The sequence below is a fragment of the Harpia harpyja genome, chromosome 3, assembly GCF_026419915.1.
Source record: "Harpia harpyja isolate bHarHar1 chromosome 3, bHarHar1 primary haplotype, whole genome shotgun sequence".
In the NCBI taxonomy this organism is placed as follows: domain Eukaryota; kingdom Metazoa; phylum Chordata; class Aves; order Accipitriformes; family Accipitridae; genus Harpia; species Harpia harpyja.
Genome location: NC_068942.1, coordinates 42920491 through 42940500, shown reverse-complemented (window position 1 = coordinate 42940500; position 20010 = coordinate 42920491). Strand labels below are relative to the sequence as shown.

Here is a 20010-nt window from a genome sequence, read left to right as displayed (position 1 = left end):
AGCCAAAATGGTGACTGGATGTCCTTAGAGGGCAGCACGAGTGGCCTGACAAACCTCCTCGCTGGAGGCAAGGAGGTGTTTGGGCTGGGTGTCTTGGCTGCAGAGCAGGCGTCTATTCCCTGGGGAAAGACCAGCGTAGGTTAGTTAGTGCACCGTGGAAGGGGGTGGGGGTGCACCAAAGGGGAGCTTTGTTAATGGTGAAGGAGCGTCCAGACACATGCTCTGCTCATTATTTTTGAGGAGAAGGGAGAGAAAGGAACAGAAAAGACCTTGAGGCACTTTCCATTACTCCTCGTAGAGGTGAAGCTATGACATTGGTGGGCATCTCTGCATTAGCAGGCACCTGACTGCCAGCTGAAGCGGCAGCTGAGCTGTCACGGCTCCGGCGTTCATGGCAGCCTGGCACGGGGTGGCTGGCTGCCGTCTGGCCCTGCCTGCCGGCAGGGGAGCGTTGCGGAAAGGCGGCCGCAGCTGCAGTGCAGATGGGCTGCGAGGCCACAGGAGTGAGCTCTGTCACACCGGGGGAAGAGCAGGTTGGTATTTGCTTGGTTTAGAGCATTGTTTTCCTCTCCAGCTGATTCAGAGAAGGGTGAGTTCTCTTGTGGTCCTGTGCAAATGGACACAAAACAGGTGGAAAATACTGTTCCAGCCATTTGGTAGCACTGTACATGCCCTTTGCTTTCTCACTTTGGATGTGTGTAAATGACTGCTTGAGAAGCCCGGGACCTGATCTTGGCCTTTTCCTGAGCCACGGTCAGGGAAGTGATTACCCTTTATTTTCGTCTGATGCCATCCCCTCTGGAACACATGGTTTTCACCAAGTTAAAGTTCAAAAAAAACCCCACCCCAAGCGCCGAAGTCTCACAGCAAAAAAAGGATTCAGCAGCCAACAAAATGAATCCTGGGGCAGAGAGATGGAAGGATGGGAGAGATTTTTGCAGACCTGCAGTTCAGAAGACCAAGCTTTTGGATGTATATCCCTACCCCTTTTCAGATCCCTGGCAAAAAGTCTCAGCAAGGCAATGGCTAGGAGCTTCATGCCATAAGGGACAGGCTCCATTTTCAGCACACACCTTTTGAAGCATTGCTTTTATCCAGACCCCCTGTCCCAGCTGCTCTAGATTGTCCAGGAAGTTTCCTACTGCAGATTCTGTCCCCGTCTCAGTCCCATCAGGGGACACATGACCTGTTTGATTCAGTGGCAGGACTTGGCTTGAATGTTGTAAAGATGCTGTGCAATTTTCTCGTAATTACTTTTAATAATCAGTGTCAGCTAGTTTTCATAAGATTTTTTCTACTTAAACTGCTCTGTGCCAGCAGAATCTACACAAAAGAACTTAAAATTGGCATGGCTGGGTAAATGATTAATCATGAAGAAAAGGAAAATTTGGAGAAGACAGTCAATAATTAGCAAATGGCTCCTAAGTGGTGAGATCTATTTTTGTGCGCCTACCTGGGCTGAGAGGTTTTCATCTGCAGTGGGCATGGTTGTTTCATATTTTATCCAAATGCACGTGTCCTTTGCCATTAGCTGGTAGAGTCTGTTGGTGTATTTACTGGCAAAGATGACCTTTTTGCACCTAGGAGGACTGCTTGACCTGGCATGCACGTGTGTTTCTCTGCCTTTGCTCTTTGCCCTCGCAGTGTGTGTTTGGGCAAATGCTGCTGTGGTGCTGCAGCAGGCACGGCTTTTGGGTCCGCAGCCTTTTCAGACACTCCCTGCGCAGGACCCCAGGTCTGTTCACAGGACTGGGAGAGGTCTGACTCGGTCTCTTTTCTTTTTTTTTTTTTTTTTTTACTTTGTTATTTTTAAATTTCCTTCCTCTGCTGTGCGAGGCAGCCTCCACACCTCCGTGCCGCGCTGGAGGGATGCAGGCAGGTGGTTACCTTCACAGCAGGCTGCCAGCCACCTGGTCTGCAGGCAAGCAGAGCCAGAGCCACACAGCCAGCACCCACACCCACTGCCCTTAAAACTGCTCAAGCCAGCTCATCACTTTGCAGCCAGCCTGCCTCAGCTGCTTTTTATTGTACTAGAAAATGTCATGCTCTGACTCAGAGCTGGATGCTATGGGGATGAGCTTTCCACGCATCCAGCTGGTCCCAGCCTGCCGTCCCCATGGCAAATGTGCAGGGTTGCTGCAGCCTGTGCTTGCTAGGCGCTTGTGTGGGACACTGTCGGTGCTCTCCGTGCCTGCTTCCCCACGCACATCTTCAGCTATGGTAGGGAAACAGCCTTTTGTGCAGCCCCCTGTGCTAGATGAGCTCTCGGCACCCCAACAAGGTGCTCATCATCTTTGGAGACCACCATCCTGCTTTCCTGCTGAGTGGGAAGCGGAATCACCTTGCTGGTAGCAAAAACAGAGAGACTAAATTTTGACGGCAGGTGCGGGGGCACAGTGTGGCCAGTTTTCAGCAGCTTGTTCTCCTTTGCCCCCAATGCACGCCAAAGCTCCACTTTAAAATGCAGTTGGGCCAGACGCCGATTTTCCAGCCCACAGCAATGTGATGCTGCAGACTCCAAGTGCCTCGCTCCCCTGGGGAGCCTTGCAGAACACTCTCTCTTTTGTGTAGGTATTTCTTCTCCCGGGCGAAATTGTGCCTTTAATTTGGCTGCCGGTGGGTCTTGCTGCCCCTGCAGGAGACCAGCACGGGGGCCTCGCACACGGCTGTGCACTGCTGTCCTCAGTCCCACTCGTCGTGACACGTTCAGCCAAGGTAGCAGGACTGCAGCCTCTCTCTGTCACCTCTGCTGCCTTGGGGTGTGGGGACACCTCTGAGGCTGCTTCAAGGAGGGGATCTGCAATGCTCTGAGCGCTTGCACTGCTGTTATGCTCAGCAGAAGAGTGAGGCTGACATTTCTTTTCCCTTTCCTCTCCTCTCACATGCAGGGAAAGGCAACTAACCCTTGGGTTAGTGCGTACTAAATACTTCTTTGCAGAACATTGGACTGGGATGTTACTGCCTCCCTGCCCGCCAGGAAGCTTGCTTCGTTGCTTGGTACATGCTCCGAGGCCTTGGCTCCATCCTCAGCATTGGCTAAAATGATGTGCCTCTAGCTTTCACTTTTGATACCGCTTTTGGGACATCAGAGTTGATGGTGTGGCTTCCTCAAATGGTTTTAAGTGGGGAGGTTGCTTGGCTCTTTCTTCTGGACAAAGAATATTGCTTGTCTTAAAAGGGCCTTATGTTCTGGTCTCATCTCTGGCGATGTGACAGGGAGAATCAGCCCCACCTCTGCCTGGGATGCTTCAGACTAACCTTGTAAACATCAGAGAGCTGTGGCAGCTGTGATGAACATGCAGAAGAATCAAAAGGCTTTGCCTAGACTCACCTACACAAGTTCTCATCCAATTTATCTGATATGCTTTCGGCTTCCTTACATCTTCTTTATCTGGTTTTTGCACTGGTGCTTTGTCCTGGGGGTTGTTAGTGCAGCTGAATCTGTGGCGGATGATATGGCAGGTGGGTGCCTCTGATGAGCACATCCAGTGCAATGCTTATTTCCAGTGCAGTGTCATACACCATCGTTACTGTGGCTCTCCCTTATATGTAGCTCCTTATCCCCTTTGCTGCAGTTTTACTTCCATCTTATCACCTCCCTTTTGCTGGCTCACCACATTAAAATAAGTTTCTCCCCTGGAAATCAGCAGTGCCCACAGCTTTCTGATTGCAATGAGCTTTCCTTCATATTATCGAGTTTCTTCTCTTCTCTGTAACAATTTTTTCTCTTAGATATTCCAGCAAACATGCCAATAAATTATTTAGTTCTTCCTTGTTAGTGGCAATTACATCTCCCTTGTGCCAAATGAGTGAAGCGCTGCAGTGAGCAGTCTTCTCAGGGATACGTTAATAAAGCCATGATGCACACGCTTGTCTTCTCGCAGTGAAGTTGAATGTCTTCTTGTGTATGAATAGTCCTGTACTCCAGATACAAAAATTTCAGTGCCCCAAATCTGCCTGTATCTTTCTGTGGCCTTGCACAGACGTACATATGCTGTCTTCTGTTTTGATGGAGCTAAACTTACTGGAAATGTGCTTCTACCCTCTGGATAAATAGAGGAGTGTGGGTTCCCTGGTTCAATGGTGGTTTTTTTTCCAGTGCTGTATTCACTCACACATTGCTTTTTAATATTGTAAAAGTTACTGTGTTTTTTTTCATCTCTCTAAGCAAGTAGATGGGAGCCTCCGATCAGCTGTTTGGCAGATGTTAACCAGAATCAGAGGTCCCAGTTCAAACAGCCGCAGAAGGAAAATTCAATGAACAAGAAATCAATACCAATAGCTGTGAGACACAGCAATGCACAGACCTGTTTGAACCATTCAAAAAACTCACAGGAGAAAAGGTGACATTCTCCAAGAGTAAAAGTAGTGATGTCTCTCATTCTTTAAGGGGTTTTGGTTTCTTATGTTTGCTGTTGCAAACATTGATTTCTGCTTTTTACATTTTTTTTACAACTTTTCCCCCTTGCTGCTTCCTTATATTTTGCTGCTGTTTTGAAAAACTGCATTTAAGCTGAAGGGTTTTTTTCTGTATTTTTTTCTCCCCACTTTTTTCCCTATTAAGCCAGAGAATGAGCAAGGTCGTAGAACTTCTCTAGAAAAGTTCACTCGCAGCGTGGTAAGTTCCTTTTCTTTTCCCTCCTCCCTTTCCTCAGAACTTCATTTTTAGTTGGGGGAATGTGGATGCTTGACTTTTTATTTCATCCTTTATTTTTGCAGCTAGCATCTTTGCAGCTTCTCTTTTAATACTGTACCTCATCTAAATAGTAGCTCTAAAGAAGGAGGGGTGGTGGGTAGGGGAAGCAGAATTCCATAATGCTCATTCTAGCTTATCATCACTGCAAAAGCAAGTTGATTTTTGTCTAGAATGAAACGCAAGGTTGTCTTTTTGCTGTGTTCCCACTATGGTATTTGTTGTGGCTTTTCCTTGCGCAATGAAGTAGAAGAGCATGGTTCTCATAGCGCCATTGCAACAGTATCCCTATGGTTACATAGTGCATGGTTAATGATACCGTATGTATATACACATACATATCCACCCACAGCACTGCAGCCACTTCCTCCATTGCCCCCGTCTGTCAGTGCTCATGTAAATAGCGATGGGCAGTACCCTTTGACTCATTCGTGATACTGATTCTGGAAGAGGAGTGCAGTAACAGTAAGAAACACAACACTGTTAAACCTGTTAGATAAGTGGATGATGGGATCTCAAGGGCAGAGGACAGATGTCCTCTCCTCTCTTGTCCTTCACCAGTCTCCAACCTCCAGCCAGTCTTTCCAGGTGGGGGAAGCTGGTCCAGCTGTGAAGGGATGCTGCAGCACAGGGCAGCGTTGGGCACCGGCTGGGGCTGCTTCTCTCCGGCCCCCAGCGCAGGACCCCAGAGCTTGGGCAATACCTACTCATCCCACTTGCTTTCAGGGATCTACGTGTGCAGCAGTTTTTTCTAGAGAAAGGGAAGAGCAGGGAGAGGGGGCAGGACCGGAGGCAGATGCCGCAAGTGGGGTGGAGGAGCAGCGATACTGGGCAGCACGGGGTGGGACAGGCTGTGTGCATGGGGTGGCACAGAGCAACCACAGGGCTAGAGCTGAACATACAGCAACTGGGTCAGTGAGGAATTACTCTTGTGTTGCTCAGTATCAAATACACTTTGACTTGATAAGTCATATGGTTTTGGTATACTGCTATGGTCTCCATGTATCGCCCATCATTTGTTGTAAGGTGATACCGGGACAGCAGAGAGTCATCAAGTGGTCGATTCCTGTAGAAGCTACTGTGCAGAACAATATTTCATACAAAGTTCATAGACCTTGTTATGGCTTTATAACAGCTTTATAATGAAGGTATTGGACTATGTGTATATACAGTACCTATGCTTGCGTTTGTGTGTGTATGTATGTATATATATATACACTATATATGTACACACAGCATCTAAATATAAAACATTTGTACACACAGATAGAAAGGGGCAAATTGCGCAGGTAAGTGTGAGCTGTCATAGAGCAAATAAGCCTAGAGGGGTTCTTTCTGATGCTGCCATGCTACTGCACCAGCAACCCAAATGTAACACGCAGAGCTTTGTAGTATATCCACTGGCAGACTTCCTGGGGAATGTATTTATACAGCTAATGCATATGCACACATTTAAAATATGTTGATACAAAATATATCACTATGCCCATCTGCATATTTACTACTTTCTAAGAGTCTGCCAGAAAGAGGAATAGGCAAGATTTTTTTTTTAAACAAGCTATGCAGAAATATTTACACCCAGTGGTAAATTCTGCTCCCAGATTTGCCAAATACATGGAAGAGTAACTCTCACTTTACTAGACTGGCTGGGTTTATAGTAACACAGCCAAGGACAGAATTTTCTCGTGCATTCAATTTGAAGGGTAACTTGACAAGCTCGGTTTGGGATGGTAGAATTATAATGTAAGTACCTGTAAAGAAAATCATTGTAGATTGGTTGGCACTTTAGTTCATTTTTGTCTTACTGGCTAGCATACTGTAAACATTTTCTTTCATTTTTCTTAATACAGATATAAAATATCATCCTCTGATGGCATGGTAGCTACCAGAACTAGGAAGGCTCTGAATTTTTTATACTTTGCATTATGGCAGTTTGTCACTACCATCAGATGAGAAAATAGTCACTATGTTGGCATGTCATAATGTCCTCAGAGGACAGCATTACCAAAGCGGTAACTTTATGGCATACTCAGGGGACTAAATTAAGATGAAGTTAATTCTGCATGCTCTAGTTCTCCAAAATGCACTGCAGTTCCCCAACTGTGTAGGAGTACAGCGGCCCTCGTTCCCAGAGCTCCACTATGCTTTAGTGATTGCTCATTACAGGATCACATATTCAAACTGACCCTGCACAGGCGTGCTGAAGCTAAGCATATGCTTAAGGTTTGGCTGGAACCGAGCCCCAGTGCTCGGCTCTCTTCGGCGGGGAGCCCTAAGCCTATTGTGCAAACAGAGTAATACGAGGTCACATTTCCAGTGATGGCTGTAAGAGGAACATCTAAAACAGCCAGGGCTAGTTTATTTGCTTTAAGGAGCCATCGCTGAGATGAAGTAGTAGCTCCCAGACAGGCTGTACTGTAAACTGCCTGTGGACCCGGGCCACCTCCGGACTGCGCTGCTCTGTTTGGCGCTGGGAGGGCGCAGTACCACCCTGGGGAAATTTTCAGATTTGGCTGTGGCATGGGACCCAGCGTTTTGGGAAGCAATTGAATTGAGATCCTTGAAGGCTTGGCCTTACTGCGGCAGCACGTGCTCCGGGCCGTGCTGCCTGCCGGGGCAGCTGCCGGGGGTCTGAGCCAGCCTTGCGGGTGCTGCCCAGCCAGACCTGCCCCGCAGCCTTCGCACTCGCCGGGAAACCCTGCCGAAGTTACGGGAAGTGGAAACGTAATGCAAAACTTGGGGCAGAACTCCAGAACTTTGGGTTTGGATAAAAACATGAATTTGAAGGTGAATTGCATTTGAATTTCAACATTTAAATACAGGTTTCAAGAATACAGTTTGACTGAAGACGTATGTCATTTAGCAAAAACCTCAGGAAAATTACTAGTCAGGGAACAGCTCAAAGACACTTACAGTGGGGAATAAAGTGGCCTGGCTGTGTTTGTTCTTTCTGCATCACCTTGATTATTAGTAAGGTCATAAGAATACTTAAAATGTGTTTTAAAATATGGAGCAAATTCTCTCCCAGCATCAATCAGTTATTGTTTCCTATACTACTCTGGCACTTCAGGCCTATTGAGAACCTCCCCTGAATAATTTTTAGCTCATTGTTTCTTCAGATAAAGCAGTTACTATTGCCTAAATTTGCTGTAGCTTTTCAGCTGTGATAAGCAACACAGGGAAAACATCTAATGATGTTATGGTTTCCTTCTGCATCACTGTACTCAAATTTGGGGAACTTGGTTCCCCTAAGAGTGTAGGTGGCATAGGGCCAGAGCAGGACCATGGAGGTTCATGACTCCTTCCTGGCTCATGATGCTGTACTCACAGGGGTGCTTTCCATACTAGAGAAGGCCTATTTGTAGCCAGCATGCCAGATATGCTGGATTCCTTAGACAGTGAGTCTTCACTTGAGTGAAAAAAATGAAACTCTAGGTTTGCCTGTTCTAGTTGCTTGGATCTCACCATCTCTAGTTTGAGAAAGACTGGGAAAAAATACAACGCTTCAAAAAAAACCAGTAAAGCTTTGTCAACAAACTGCAAACAATATTGCAGGCTTTTTGTCTCTTACTTGGGTTAAACCCCTCCCCAGAAAAATCTTTCAATGCTTCCAAATTGCTCTCCTGCACTGAGTGGAAAGCTGTACAGCTTGGCTTTGGGAGCACAGACTTGGAGCAAGTGGAAGTCATCTTATCCACAGGGCTCCTGCACATCTCAGAGTCACAACCCAGGAGACAGAGATTAACCCCAGACCATTTGACATCCTTTAGAAAGACACTGTGGAGCCCAGCTAGCCAGCCAGAGGCTTGCCAGCTTCAAGGGGATCAATGGGGAATAAGAAAGAACAGGGTTTTACAGGTATTTCTTTCATACCGCTCTTCAATTCCTACAAGACCCACTGTCTCATCTTCCTTGGCTTGATACTTCTGACCAGGAAAAGGCAGCTCCTGCCTAATGAATCCACCAAGTTTTTGCACCAAATCTTTCTGGAAGCCAGGTGCTATCTGGTGCACATTAAGCAGGACACTGACAGCAAGATTTGCCAGGAGAATTTTCACTGCGGTGATGGTTCACCTTTTACTTCCAGGTCCTTTCAAAGTATCAGCTGATTCCTTTGTGCAATGGCCAAGAAGGGGCTTGTGCCCGCTGCTGGTCAGGTCCTCCTGTAGCGAAGAGCATGGTTTGCAGTGCCTCCCTGTCTGGGTTCCCCTTGGAGCAAGGGGATATCTGTCTGACCCAACGCCCAAAGTGCCAGACATCCTCAACCTCCTCAGCTTACCTGCCTGAAGTCTGCAGCTGCGGCGTCAGTGTGCGTCTCGTGGCAGCCCCCCACCACAGCCTGGGCAGGAGCTGTGCGGTCCCAGGACCAAACGTCATGGTCATCACTCATCTGGTGAACACCAAAGGGCCACGTCCGCATCACGGAGCAGATCACTACACGACACGCGTTGCCCAGCACTGCTGGAGCAGAGGGGCAGCAGATTTCTTTTCTCCCCTGTTCAGGTTTTGAAGGGTCCTCAAAAATAGGTGGGCAGCACAGTGGTAGGATAGACATCACGGTCCGTGACCCCTTCGGCCCTATGCTGGGCTCCTGTGCCGTGAAATCACAGGTATAAAGCCAGACTGGCTCTTCCATGCTCTCCGTGGGGGCCCTGGGGAGGGGTCGGTCTCAGGGAGTTGCAGATCTGACAGTCTATTGCATCGGAGCACTTACTAATCCACCTCATTTAAAAAATGATGGCACTGCGCATGGTGGCAGGTTTATCTTATTACAATTTTCCTTTTGAATACAGCAAGGATTGACATTATGAAAGCAGAGTTAGCCTGTCTTCTCTCCCAAGTGAAGATAAATGGCATCATAAAAATCAGACATCATGTATCATATATGTTATAAATAATACCTGGTATTGAGGTAATAACTTAATTTTTAAGACACACATACACACAAATCCATCTATCTACATCTCTCTCTTCTGTCATATTTGATCATCTTACTAATTAAAAGGAGCCTGCTATACTATTTTTAGCCATGCAGTCTCAGCCTAGCTGTTTAAACCACTGTAGTTTCCCATCTGGTTTAGAAATGATTTAATAATCAGATAGACAGAAGCTTAGTTCTCATAAGCTGAGGTGATCCTTCAGGGCCAAGAGTAGAAGGAAAATATATTTTAATGAGTACATTCAAGGAAACCACTGCTGCTTTTGTCTCACAAAGGCAGCCACCAAGTCTCTGCCTAACTTGTGCTGGTGGCCGTTTACATTTAATAAAGGGGGAAACAGGAAGAAGTTCCCTTGCTGCATCTTGCAGCATCTTAAGTACTGTCTCTAAAAGCAACGGTTACTCCAGCAATAACAGGGATCAAACCTATGGATACCAGCCTCGGCAGGTAACTTAGATAAGCCTGGGCCATGATACTCAGACCTGAATTCAAACTTTCCTCAAATTGCTATATTCCAAGGAAGTAATTTCCCCTGTAAGAAAACTAGTGTTAAAGTTTCTGACTCAATATCGAGGTGGTGACCCAATGCTGAGAAGATCTCTGCATTTTATTCCCAGCTGACACTTCTTTTAAGAACAAAAGGCACGCACACATGTATAGCTTTTGAGAGGATCAGAGTTCTCAATCTTTGTGTTTTAAAGGACAAGAGAGTGGCCAGACCATTGTTTATTCAGAATTTTTACAACTTCTGTCTGAATCAACTGATGTGGCACACTGTTAGTTGTTACGTTCCTGCACTGAAAAAGCTCTTTACCTGAAGAAGGTAAAGAAGCTCTTGTGCATCTCTTCCACTGCCTGAGGATGGAGGGAAGGGTTGCACAACCTGGGAGAAGCGAGAGGCGTTTGCTGGCCAGAGCCCCTTGTGAAACTCAGCCCAAGCAATGGCAGGACCTGGCAGCTCCAGGCAAAACCAACAGCCTCAGGCAGAGAGTGCTGCACAGGCCTGGGGGGGCGAGGGTGCAAGTGCCAGACTTTGGCTGGATATTGGAGTCTGGGGGAGATCCCTTTCCCTGTGTTTTCCCTGCCTCCTTCCTCAAGCCATAGTGGTCCAGCACAGTGTATGCGGAGGCGTGATGTGCACAGGCCTGCCGTGGCTGCCTACAGCCTGCGCTTGCACATGATAAGCTACAGGCTGTACTTTATCTTTCATTGTTACAGTCTATAAATAGTGTAATACTTAATGGGAAAAGGAGCCCTCCTGTTAAGTCCTAGAGGAAATGTGAGTATGTAGTGAGACTAAAAGACTTGGGAGATTTATGTTAAAGTCAACATAGTAGAAGACATCAGATACAGGGAGGAGGTGTGGTGTGAAATGTATCAAGGAGTCAGGTATGAAGAAGCAGGGAGCTTTTCCAAGTGGTAAATTCAACTCGGTGCAGAAGGAGAATAAGGTGAAGGAAGAGGTAGTCTGCATTCAAGCTGTGTGGGAAGTAGACTGTAGATTAAGAATATAAGAATGAGTTTTCTAATGAGCTTTCTTTAAAGACTCCTGGGTGTTATGGATGGAACATTTTGTACGGGACAGCAAGTCAATGAAGACTGAAGATTGCTTCCGTTCCCAGGCATAGGTGAATAACTGAATTGTCAGACTGGCCCAGCTTCATTAACCACAGGAGACAGAGCTGCAGTAAGCAGAAGGCAGAAGCTGGTAAGCAGGAGCTGCGGTAGCCCTTGCGTTAGCAGCAGCGGGGTGGTTTTGTGTTCTCATCCAGAAGCATTGTAGGCAAAGTCCCACATTACATCCTTAATGACTGTGGAGCCAATGTCCCACCTTGGTTTCTCGTGCAAGGATGACTTTTCCAGGAACAAGAATAGGACTGGAGATCTTGCATTTGATATAGTTGTCCTGCTCAGTGGCCAGGACGCTTTCTCTCTGGAGCCTAAAACACCCTCCTCCTTGCAGTGGAGCAAACTGGCATTTTCATGGTAGCATTTCCTCTGCTTTAGTGTTCTGGTAACTTTTGGCTATTTCATACTAGGAACTAACCTTGGCTCAGGACTGTGAGTGCATCCCAGTTCAGTACCCAGTGAAACCCAAAGTCCCACGTTTAATTTCAGTTCCACATGTATCTATTCATTTTCATTATACAGCTATGAAAGCCTTGGTGTCTACCCTGCCTGCCTGCCTGTCCCTTCCTAGATGCTGTCAGCAGTCTTCTCTTCCAGCTCCCTGTTGTTACCCTTGTTCTTCCCTGCTGCCACTTTCCCATCTTACTGATCCTCAGCTTCATCCCTTGGCCACTGCTACTGCCTGGTGCTAGTTTTTATGTCCTCTCAGATTCTCCGCTGTTGGATCGGAGCCCAAGTCGCACTCTAACTGGCCTGGTCCTATTCTTAATTCACGAGTATGGTGTCACACGCATGAAACGTGTTGATGGTATCTTATCTTTCTCAGGTGAACTGTGTGGTATTTTGCACAGCTGTGTGTCACTGTGATGTATTACAAGTACTAACCATGAACACAGTGAAGAAGGCATAAGGCTGGAGGAAGAATTGCTGCCTGATATCATCAGGGCTCTCTTTTTAACTGGTTCCTTGATAATCTAATAGAACTGTTATATACTTACCAGCTTTCCCACTTTTTCACTTTCCCAGCTCTACCAGCCTGCATAAATAGATAACAGCATTTGAGGGTGTGGAAAGTATTCATGACCTGCAATATAATAAAGACAAATGTTTAAGCCATTATGGGTAGAGAGTAGTGGTGGAAAAACTGGAAGGTGTAAAAAGGTGATGCACTGGGATGCTGGTGAAGTGGGTATTGGTAAAGACAGCTAGAAGGGAAGGATATAGGAACGGATGCCAAAGTTTCTTAGGTTTGGCACCAAGAAAAGACATCTGGGAAAAGGGTTATTTTTATCTTTGAAAGATACTTTACTTAAAAATAAAAAGTGCTTGCTCCACTAGTCCAGTGATTGCCAAATACTGGCTTTTACTGGGAAAAGGTACTTGCATTATGTAGGTGATGGAAAGCATCAGAATGTACCTGAAGCGTGAGGGGATCCAGTCAACATTTGCAACCTGTCATCTGATTGTTCTCTTATGTGCAATAACTAGTCAGTGCCGGTACCGAACACCGCGGAGGACTGGGTGCATGGCCTGTACAGTGCATGTTTTGTCTGGTTGCCGCATGCTTGAATATGTTGCATCTATTCCTGGTATTGGCATAGTACCTTACCTGGAAAATGTCTGCACTGTGTAGGCTTACACTGCACGCTCGTCAGTTTGGTAAGCGGTGGGTTGCATGTGTTGCATGTGTGCTGCGTAGTCTGTTCTGTGTACAGGGGCTCCTTTAAAGGATAAGCATTCATCGTTTCTAGTGGATAAGTTACTCTTCACTTCCCTTCCTACAAACACTGCTGTGTAGTGCTGCTGGCGCAGAATGGCAGCTGCCTTTCGCCCCCGAGGTCGCTACCTTCCAGTGGTGGGTGAGTGATCCCTGTGTGTACGGTTTGTTAAGTGCTTTGGGATCCTTCTGGATGAAAGGCACTCAGTGGAGCTCAGGATATACTTACTATTCATTTACTGTCTTTTATTCCAGCCACATACAAACTCTGGAAGATAAAAGTTGGTACCTTCCCACTACAGACAGGTCTAGCTGCAGATATCAAACCAGGAACCTAGCAGGGTGTTTTGGGGGGAGGGCGGGCTTAGTACCTGCTGTGATTTCAGCCAAGCTTATTCTGATACTCCAGAGGGGTTTGATATTTCAGTGGTGTTTGTGTTGTCCTCTGGCTGTGCAAGGTATTTACGTATCTGGTTCCTAGTCCCGCTGAAGGCAGTTAAACAAACCGAATTCATTGCACACAAAGGAAAGAACAGAATTGCACCCTGCCTGAGAGCTAGACCAGCAACATGCAGTATGGTTTGAAAAAACACTCCACTACACCACTGTATACTGGCTGCAGCAATCCATCGGTGCCTCCGTCTTCTCATTTTTTTGTCGGAGGGAGGGATGGGCCCTGGATCCGCAGCCTGAGGCTGCCCACCTGGCAGGGCTGTGCTGCAGTGCCCTCCTTCAGTGTGGTAAGTTTAAGCTGCCCGTAGGCTGCTTCAGCTAATGCCAAAATTGGCTCAAACACATTCTCGGATACAAGGAGCCCAGACTGCTCCACAGCAGAAGAGGATCTTCCTCACGGTTCTGGTGGGATGGTAGAGGAGAGCTCCAACCGTTATGAAGCTGTTCTAGGAGTGAGTGAGTTCGGGGCTTGTGTCAGCTCCTGGTTTGTGCCGTATGCAGTGGTGTGCTGGTATTTCTCAAAGCAAAATGCAATGCCTCGCTTAGGAAGCACGGGAAATCCTCACAAAATAAAGTGGGTATGGATGATACTGATTTTAATTGGACTGCAGCTCTGAACTGTTCCCATAGTGATATAAGCTGGAAGAGAAAGCAAACAGTACCAAATGTAGGCACCTAACCCATGGTTGCTCAGCTTCACTGTGGTCAGCAGTAATGGTGAGAAGCTCAGGTAACTTGTCAGTTGAGCCTTACAAGAGGAGTGGGGCCCACTCTGCAGGAGTTTGGGGGTAACTCGTGAGACTGTGCTGGTGAGAATGGGTGAGCACCCTGCCTGCTGGGAGCAGCTGCTCCCCTGCTTACCCTCTACAGCCACTTTGCAGCTCCTGTTTTCAGTCTGTGTCAGCGTGTAATTGGTGGTATTGTCCACCACATTTTGTGTGCTAATTACATTATATATGTTCATAGTTTACATGCCTGTGTTTATTTTGTGTTGAACTAAGTTATTTTCCTTTATTGTTTATGTTTTTAACTCTGTTTCATATTTAACGTCGTTAATTTATGTTACTTTATCTTATGTTTGCAATGTATCTTTTCATGAAAAATTCTAATAAAAAGAATATTTTTAAAATTACACAAAAATAAAATTTCCCCAAGATCTGCAGTGTAATATAACATTGAAAACCAATGCTAGGGCCCTGGCAATCTCTTTCTTCAGAAGTAAAGTTTGGTGGCAGGACGTTGTCTGCCCATTGCCAAAGTTCTTGTAGTATGTTAGCTAAAATGTAGGAAACCTGAGCAGTGCCTGTCACCATGTGAAAAAACTCAAATTCAAGCTGATGGAAGTAGGGTTTGCTCATCTCCAGTGGACATGCAGATGCATCCTAGTCCTCTGCTGGGGATCTTACAGAGGGACAGGGCAACACCACTTCCCAGGAGATGGCTTCTCCTCCAGGAAGGTGATGCTTCTGGCTAGAGCAGATTGAGCAACAGGCTGGGAAAAGGACAGCCCTGAGCACAAAAGAGGGATAGAAAGCAAGAAGTGGAGTCAGCTATAGCAGACAAAGTCCTAATCTGGTGGGTGGAGAGCGTGGAGGTGAACAGTCAGCATGAAAGCGCGTTGGTCTGTATTGACATGGCAAAAAGGGGAGCCTGTGCTGCCATACCAGAAGCTGCCCACGTGCTTCGTCTTCCCCATCGCTGCAGCCACAAAGCTCCCTGTGGGATAAATCCTGCCTAGGTGTTCAGGTAAGTTGTTGACGGTGTGCATGGGAGTGCTGGCTCGTGCATGCTGGTGGTGGTGAATGTCTGCATGCTAGATACACGAACTGCACTCTCTGCTGGGCAGAGCACGTTAACATTGTGTGAAACCACAGGTAATGGACAAAACTGAACTTTCTATTTTAAATTATTAAAAAAAGTTAGTTCACAGCCTTTGCGTTCTCTCCCAACTTTGCAAAGTGCTAGTTTGGGTAGATCAAAGCAAAGAACAAGATGGAAAATCGGGTGGCTCATACAGGAGGTTTGAAAGGAGTGCTGTCTCCTTTTTGTGTCAAAGCCCATATATATTTTTTTTTCTTCTCACTTGGCTTCTTGCCTACGTTAAATTGCTGAATTCTGCTTCATTAAAATAATTGCTAATTGCATTTTACACTTTAGTTTAGTAGCTGCTCAGCAAAGGCTCAGCCATCAAAGATGCTAAGCATCTCCTGTGACCTACAGGTTAATCTTCACTTCACTGGGCCTCAGTGAGAGCCCTGATGGTCCGCAAGTGCCAAGGTCTGGTCCTCTGCCTGACATGTAGCCAAGCAGTAGGGTGGGCCACATACTTGGAAGTCAGATTCTGGGGGGCAGTTCCCCAGAATTCCCTGACATTTTTCTTAGGTTACTCCAAATTCAGATTTTACACTGCCTCTAAAAACTGAGGCTCCTGTCACGCCAGTGTTCAGGGGTAAAAACAAAATCGTGCATTCGGCTGCACAGAGAGAACCGGACATTACCTGTACCAAGGTGTGGTGAAGCTGCACTTAATCCTTGCCTGAAATCTGTGTTACAGCTCAGCTGCTTGCAAGGAATGAGTGAAAAGAAAGCCTTCCTGCATCCAACAAGACACACAACATATGCCCTACAACATATGCCCTACTGCTTGTGCTATGCTGTTTGAGTGACAACAGTCTGGGTTTTTAATTGTTGTAACCCTAATTAGTAGCGACAAATATTTTGCAATGGGAGGACTGGGGATTTCTTTATAAGCTTTAGACCCCGTGTAAAAAGTTTACTCCTTACATCCACTCTAATCTTGCCTTAAGTTATTCAACATATGTGTACGACAGGGTAAAAGCAGCACTGTAGTGTGCTGAGCTTGAAATCGTATGCTTTCCAAATCCCCTCCCAGCACAGCTTAGATGAAATTTCTCCTGGAAATAAGGCAGGAGTTGTTGACATTTTCTTTCAGTGGGGAAAGGAGAGGTAGAAATGTGCGGGTGGCCACTGGTTTCACGCTAAACAAAGACGTGTGGAAGGAAAAAATCGTTTATTTTGGTTGAATGTTCTTAAAGAAACTAGGTGTTCTTTGTGCCAAACTTTCACATCGTAATAATCCAAAACTTCCTCACTCCGTCAGAGATCTCCCTGAGGGAATCCCGGCTGAGTGTCAGATGAGACCCAACATGACCTCTTGGGCCTGAACTTTCTTGGCATGTATTGCACCCAACTACGAACTGATTGAGCCACCTCCAGCTTCTCAGAGCAGCCATTCACCTGACTGACTCAGGCGCTCACGCCACGCAAGCCTCAGGGAAGGCTCGCAGGATCGCCAAAAACACAGGGGTGTATCTCACCTCTGCTCTCGAGGTGGACATAGGCCACCCTCGCCTGGTCACCCCGACGCCTTTTTTCCGGGTGCAGGAAAGCGATGAGGCTGAGGCATCGCATGGCATGGCCATGGACACCCTCCCAGCGAGCAGGGGCGGGTGGGTTTGGAGGGACAGGCCGGGGGTCCTGGGGAGAGCGCTGGCCGTCTGGGGAGTGAGCCGCTGCACCATCCCGAAGGAGCTGTGGGGTGTGCTACGCTTTGGCTTTTATCAGCCGGCTAGCACAAACCTTTTGTGTCTCCCACTGGACTTTGTGCCTAAGAAGCCCCGGAGGGCTAAACCTGAAACAGAGGTGCTGTGGGCTAGCCCCTCAACTGGTGTAAATTGGCAGCGGTTCTGTGAAAGCAACTGAGTCGTGTTGATTTACCTCAGCAAGTGGATTCCATCCAGCATTTCCACCTGTGACACAACGTTTTGCTCCCTTGTTCATTTTAGTAACAGGAAACAGATTCCAGTTTTCTTAATGAAATGCAGTTTTTTCCTGATCATCTTTATTTTAATGAGGATGTCTAAGATGAGAGAATCCCAAAGCGAATGCCTGCATCCCACCCACCTCCAGCCCACAGATGTTCGTATCGCTCAGACCCACGCCGTGAGGCTGATGCTTGTCTCTGCATTGGGTTGAAACAAAAGCCCCTACCTCAGTATGCCTGTAGTTGGGGGCCACTTCGGTACCAAAGCTGAACGTTACACTTACTTACACCCCAGCGCTCTTGCTTGTAGCCAAAAATTTCACAGCATTAATCCCTCTGTGCGATTCCAGGGATCCCTTCACCATCTGTCTTGTCACAGAGGTGGACACAACAGCCAAGCAGACAACATTACTGCCTGCTTCTCGCTGTCTTAAAACAGAGCTTCTCGCACCCATCTGTTTGCATGTCCCCATGCGCAAGGCTGTTTGGCACCTCACGCTTCCCTGACGCAGTTGTCCTCCCGGACAGCTGGGCTCCACGCTGGCGACTCGTCCCAGCCTGCAGGCGGGAAGTTTGCTGCAGAGCCAGCGACTGGGTCTGGGTTCCCGGGCTAACACCTTTCCCGTGAGGTGGGGGAGCTGCAGATGGAGCCCACATTTTGGCCACGACAGCAAGCAGTTGCCACTGGGAAATCCGTGAGCGAAGTTTTGCTCTGTGCAAACCACAGCCATCGTCTCTGTTTCCGACCTGCCACCTTCTCCAGGGCAGCCTTTCTGCCAGCTGCCCCCTCCCCTCGGCCCGGCCCGGCACTGGAATTTCCCCCTTCCTGCTTTGAACACGTGCACATTGAACTTGGGGCTGGATGTGGAAGAGCGTTTGCTCCTCACCCTCACTGGACCCTGACGCCGGGAGCTGGCGTACCCCCAAGGCGCCTGCCTGCGCGAAGATAACAAGACGAAATGCGTGTCACAGATTACTTAAGAGTCTGACTGAATAGTCATTATACAAACCCAAGGCTTATTAGTTTTTTTTTTCCTAAGGAAGTATCCAAATATAGGCGGAAACTGACATTTTTTTTTTTTTTCTAAAACCAGCTGTGCTATTCTTCCAGAAATGAACATCCACATCTTTACCACCTTCTTCCTATAAATGGGATTCAGGACCTGGTAATTCCTTAGCACTCTTTCTCCGGTATTCCTTACTGGCAGCACACTGATGGCCGTGGTTGCAGCCCTGCGAGCGCTGCCGTGTTGCCCCACAGAAGACTTGGCCACCTCCTGGGGTAGCACTGGGCCGAGCTTTCCAGAAGTGCATTTAAAAATAATAATAATAATCAAGAATTTTATTTATAGTGAAAGAAAGCACACATGCCTTAAATGGCAGCAGTGCTGGCGTGTGTGCTGAGCTCTGGGAGGGAGCTGGTCCTTCCCAAGCCATGCCCTGGGTGTGAGCTCCGTTGTAGAGACAGAGAAGCCACGGAACTGTGACCGTGACTCTCTCGTCCTGGGCAGGACAGTCTGAATGACAACAGTGTTCTCAGCAGCCGACTGCTGATATACAGAAAGTGGCCAGATTAGGCTACGTGTGTTTGTGCAGCTGAGCAAATTATTTGGTAAAAGGTACCCATGTGAGTAACGAAATGAGGCTTCTGTAGGGACCTGTTACCTCCTCCTGGAACAGCCCTAAATGGGAAGAGATTAGAAATCAAAGGGAGGGGGAGTGTTTCTTTTTTCTTAGAGTGTTAACTTGTTAAAGAAGGCTTATTTCAAATGAACTGCTAAAATTTACATTTCAAATTTTCCTACATCTTGCACATACTTGTTTTCACTGTATAATCTGTTTCTCTTGCTCTTTTTGTGGCTTTCTTTCAAACAGCAATTAGTAGGACTTTCTATTGCAAAGGAAGTCTTGGCTAAATATAGTGACATAGAGGAGGTTGTTTAAGAGCTGCTGGGTATTCCACAGCTCTCTGGTATTCCCTGGATGTATATTTCAACCAAGACTTTTTTTTTCTTTCAAGAAAAACATAATTTTTCAAGAGGAAAGCTCACCAAAGAAACACAGCAACTGGTGCAATACCTGAAACAATTTTTCTCTTGTTACATCAGTAATTAGAAAGCCATCAGTATCCCCTATCGGGATATACCCTTCCTACTGTCCGCAAATGGAGAAGACCGGCTGCAGGTCCTCCCTTGCTCCTGAAAGCAGGGGCTGCATGGCCTAAGCCAGTGAAGGGATTCAGTCGTGCAGATGACCTTCTCCCTGGTCCTTGGTCCTGCCAGTCGGCAGGAAAGCTCACGTGGATGCCAGCAGCGCGTGAGCAAGGCTGCCACGGCCACGCGCCTGCGTGGTGGTTTGGAGGGGAGGGCAGGGAGGCCGGGCAGGAGTGGACAAGCAGCGACCAAGGAGACAAGAGACCCAAGGAGTGGGCAAAGTGGGGTGGGTGGCAGGGCAGGGACAGGCTAAGCTATTTCTGAAATCACTTTTTTCCTAGATCTGTTTCTGATGGACACTGTGCAGGTGATGCTAGTTCACAGGCTGCGAGAGGGACATCCCAGCTGTCACTGCAGCCTTGGTTTTGCAGCCCTTCCCGACCTGGGGTAGCACTCCGCATGGGAGCCGTGGCCTGGCACCGGCAGGACGGCTCCGGGCAGGATGAGTAGCAGCGAGCGTAGGACAGGGCTTTGCTTTCCCCAGTTCCCATGTAACTGGAGAAAGGAAACATCTTCACGAGACAGTGTCCTGGGGCACAGCCTTGAGCAATAGCCACCTGGAGATCACTAGCCCCAACCCC

At 47.4% G+C, this 20010-nt stretch overlaps 1 protein-coding gene across 2 annotated transcripts in view; it reads left to right on the top strand.

The window, feature by feature from the left end:
- The window catches only part of RGS6 (regulator of G protein signaling 6), a 293004-nt gene that overhangs the window by 268357 nt on the left and 4637 nt on the right, over positions 1–20010 (top strand). The window contains exon 17 of one of the 2 annotated variants that reach the window (XM_052782294.1): positions 4565–4618. The exons of the other annotated variant lie outside the window; for it this stretch is intronic. Coding sequence (XP_052638254.1) covers positions 4565–4618 — 54 coding nt within the window. The remainder of the gene's footprint in view (positions 1–4564; positions 4619–20010) is intronic. 2 annotated transcript variants of the gene reach the window in all.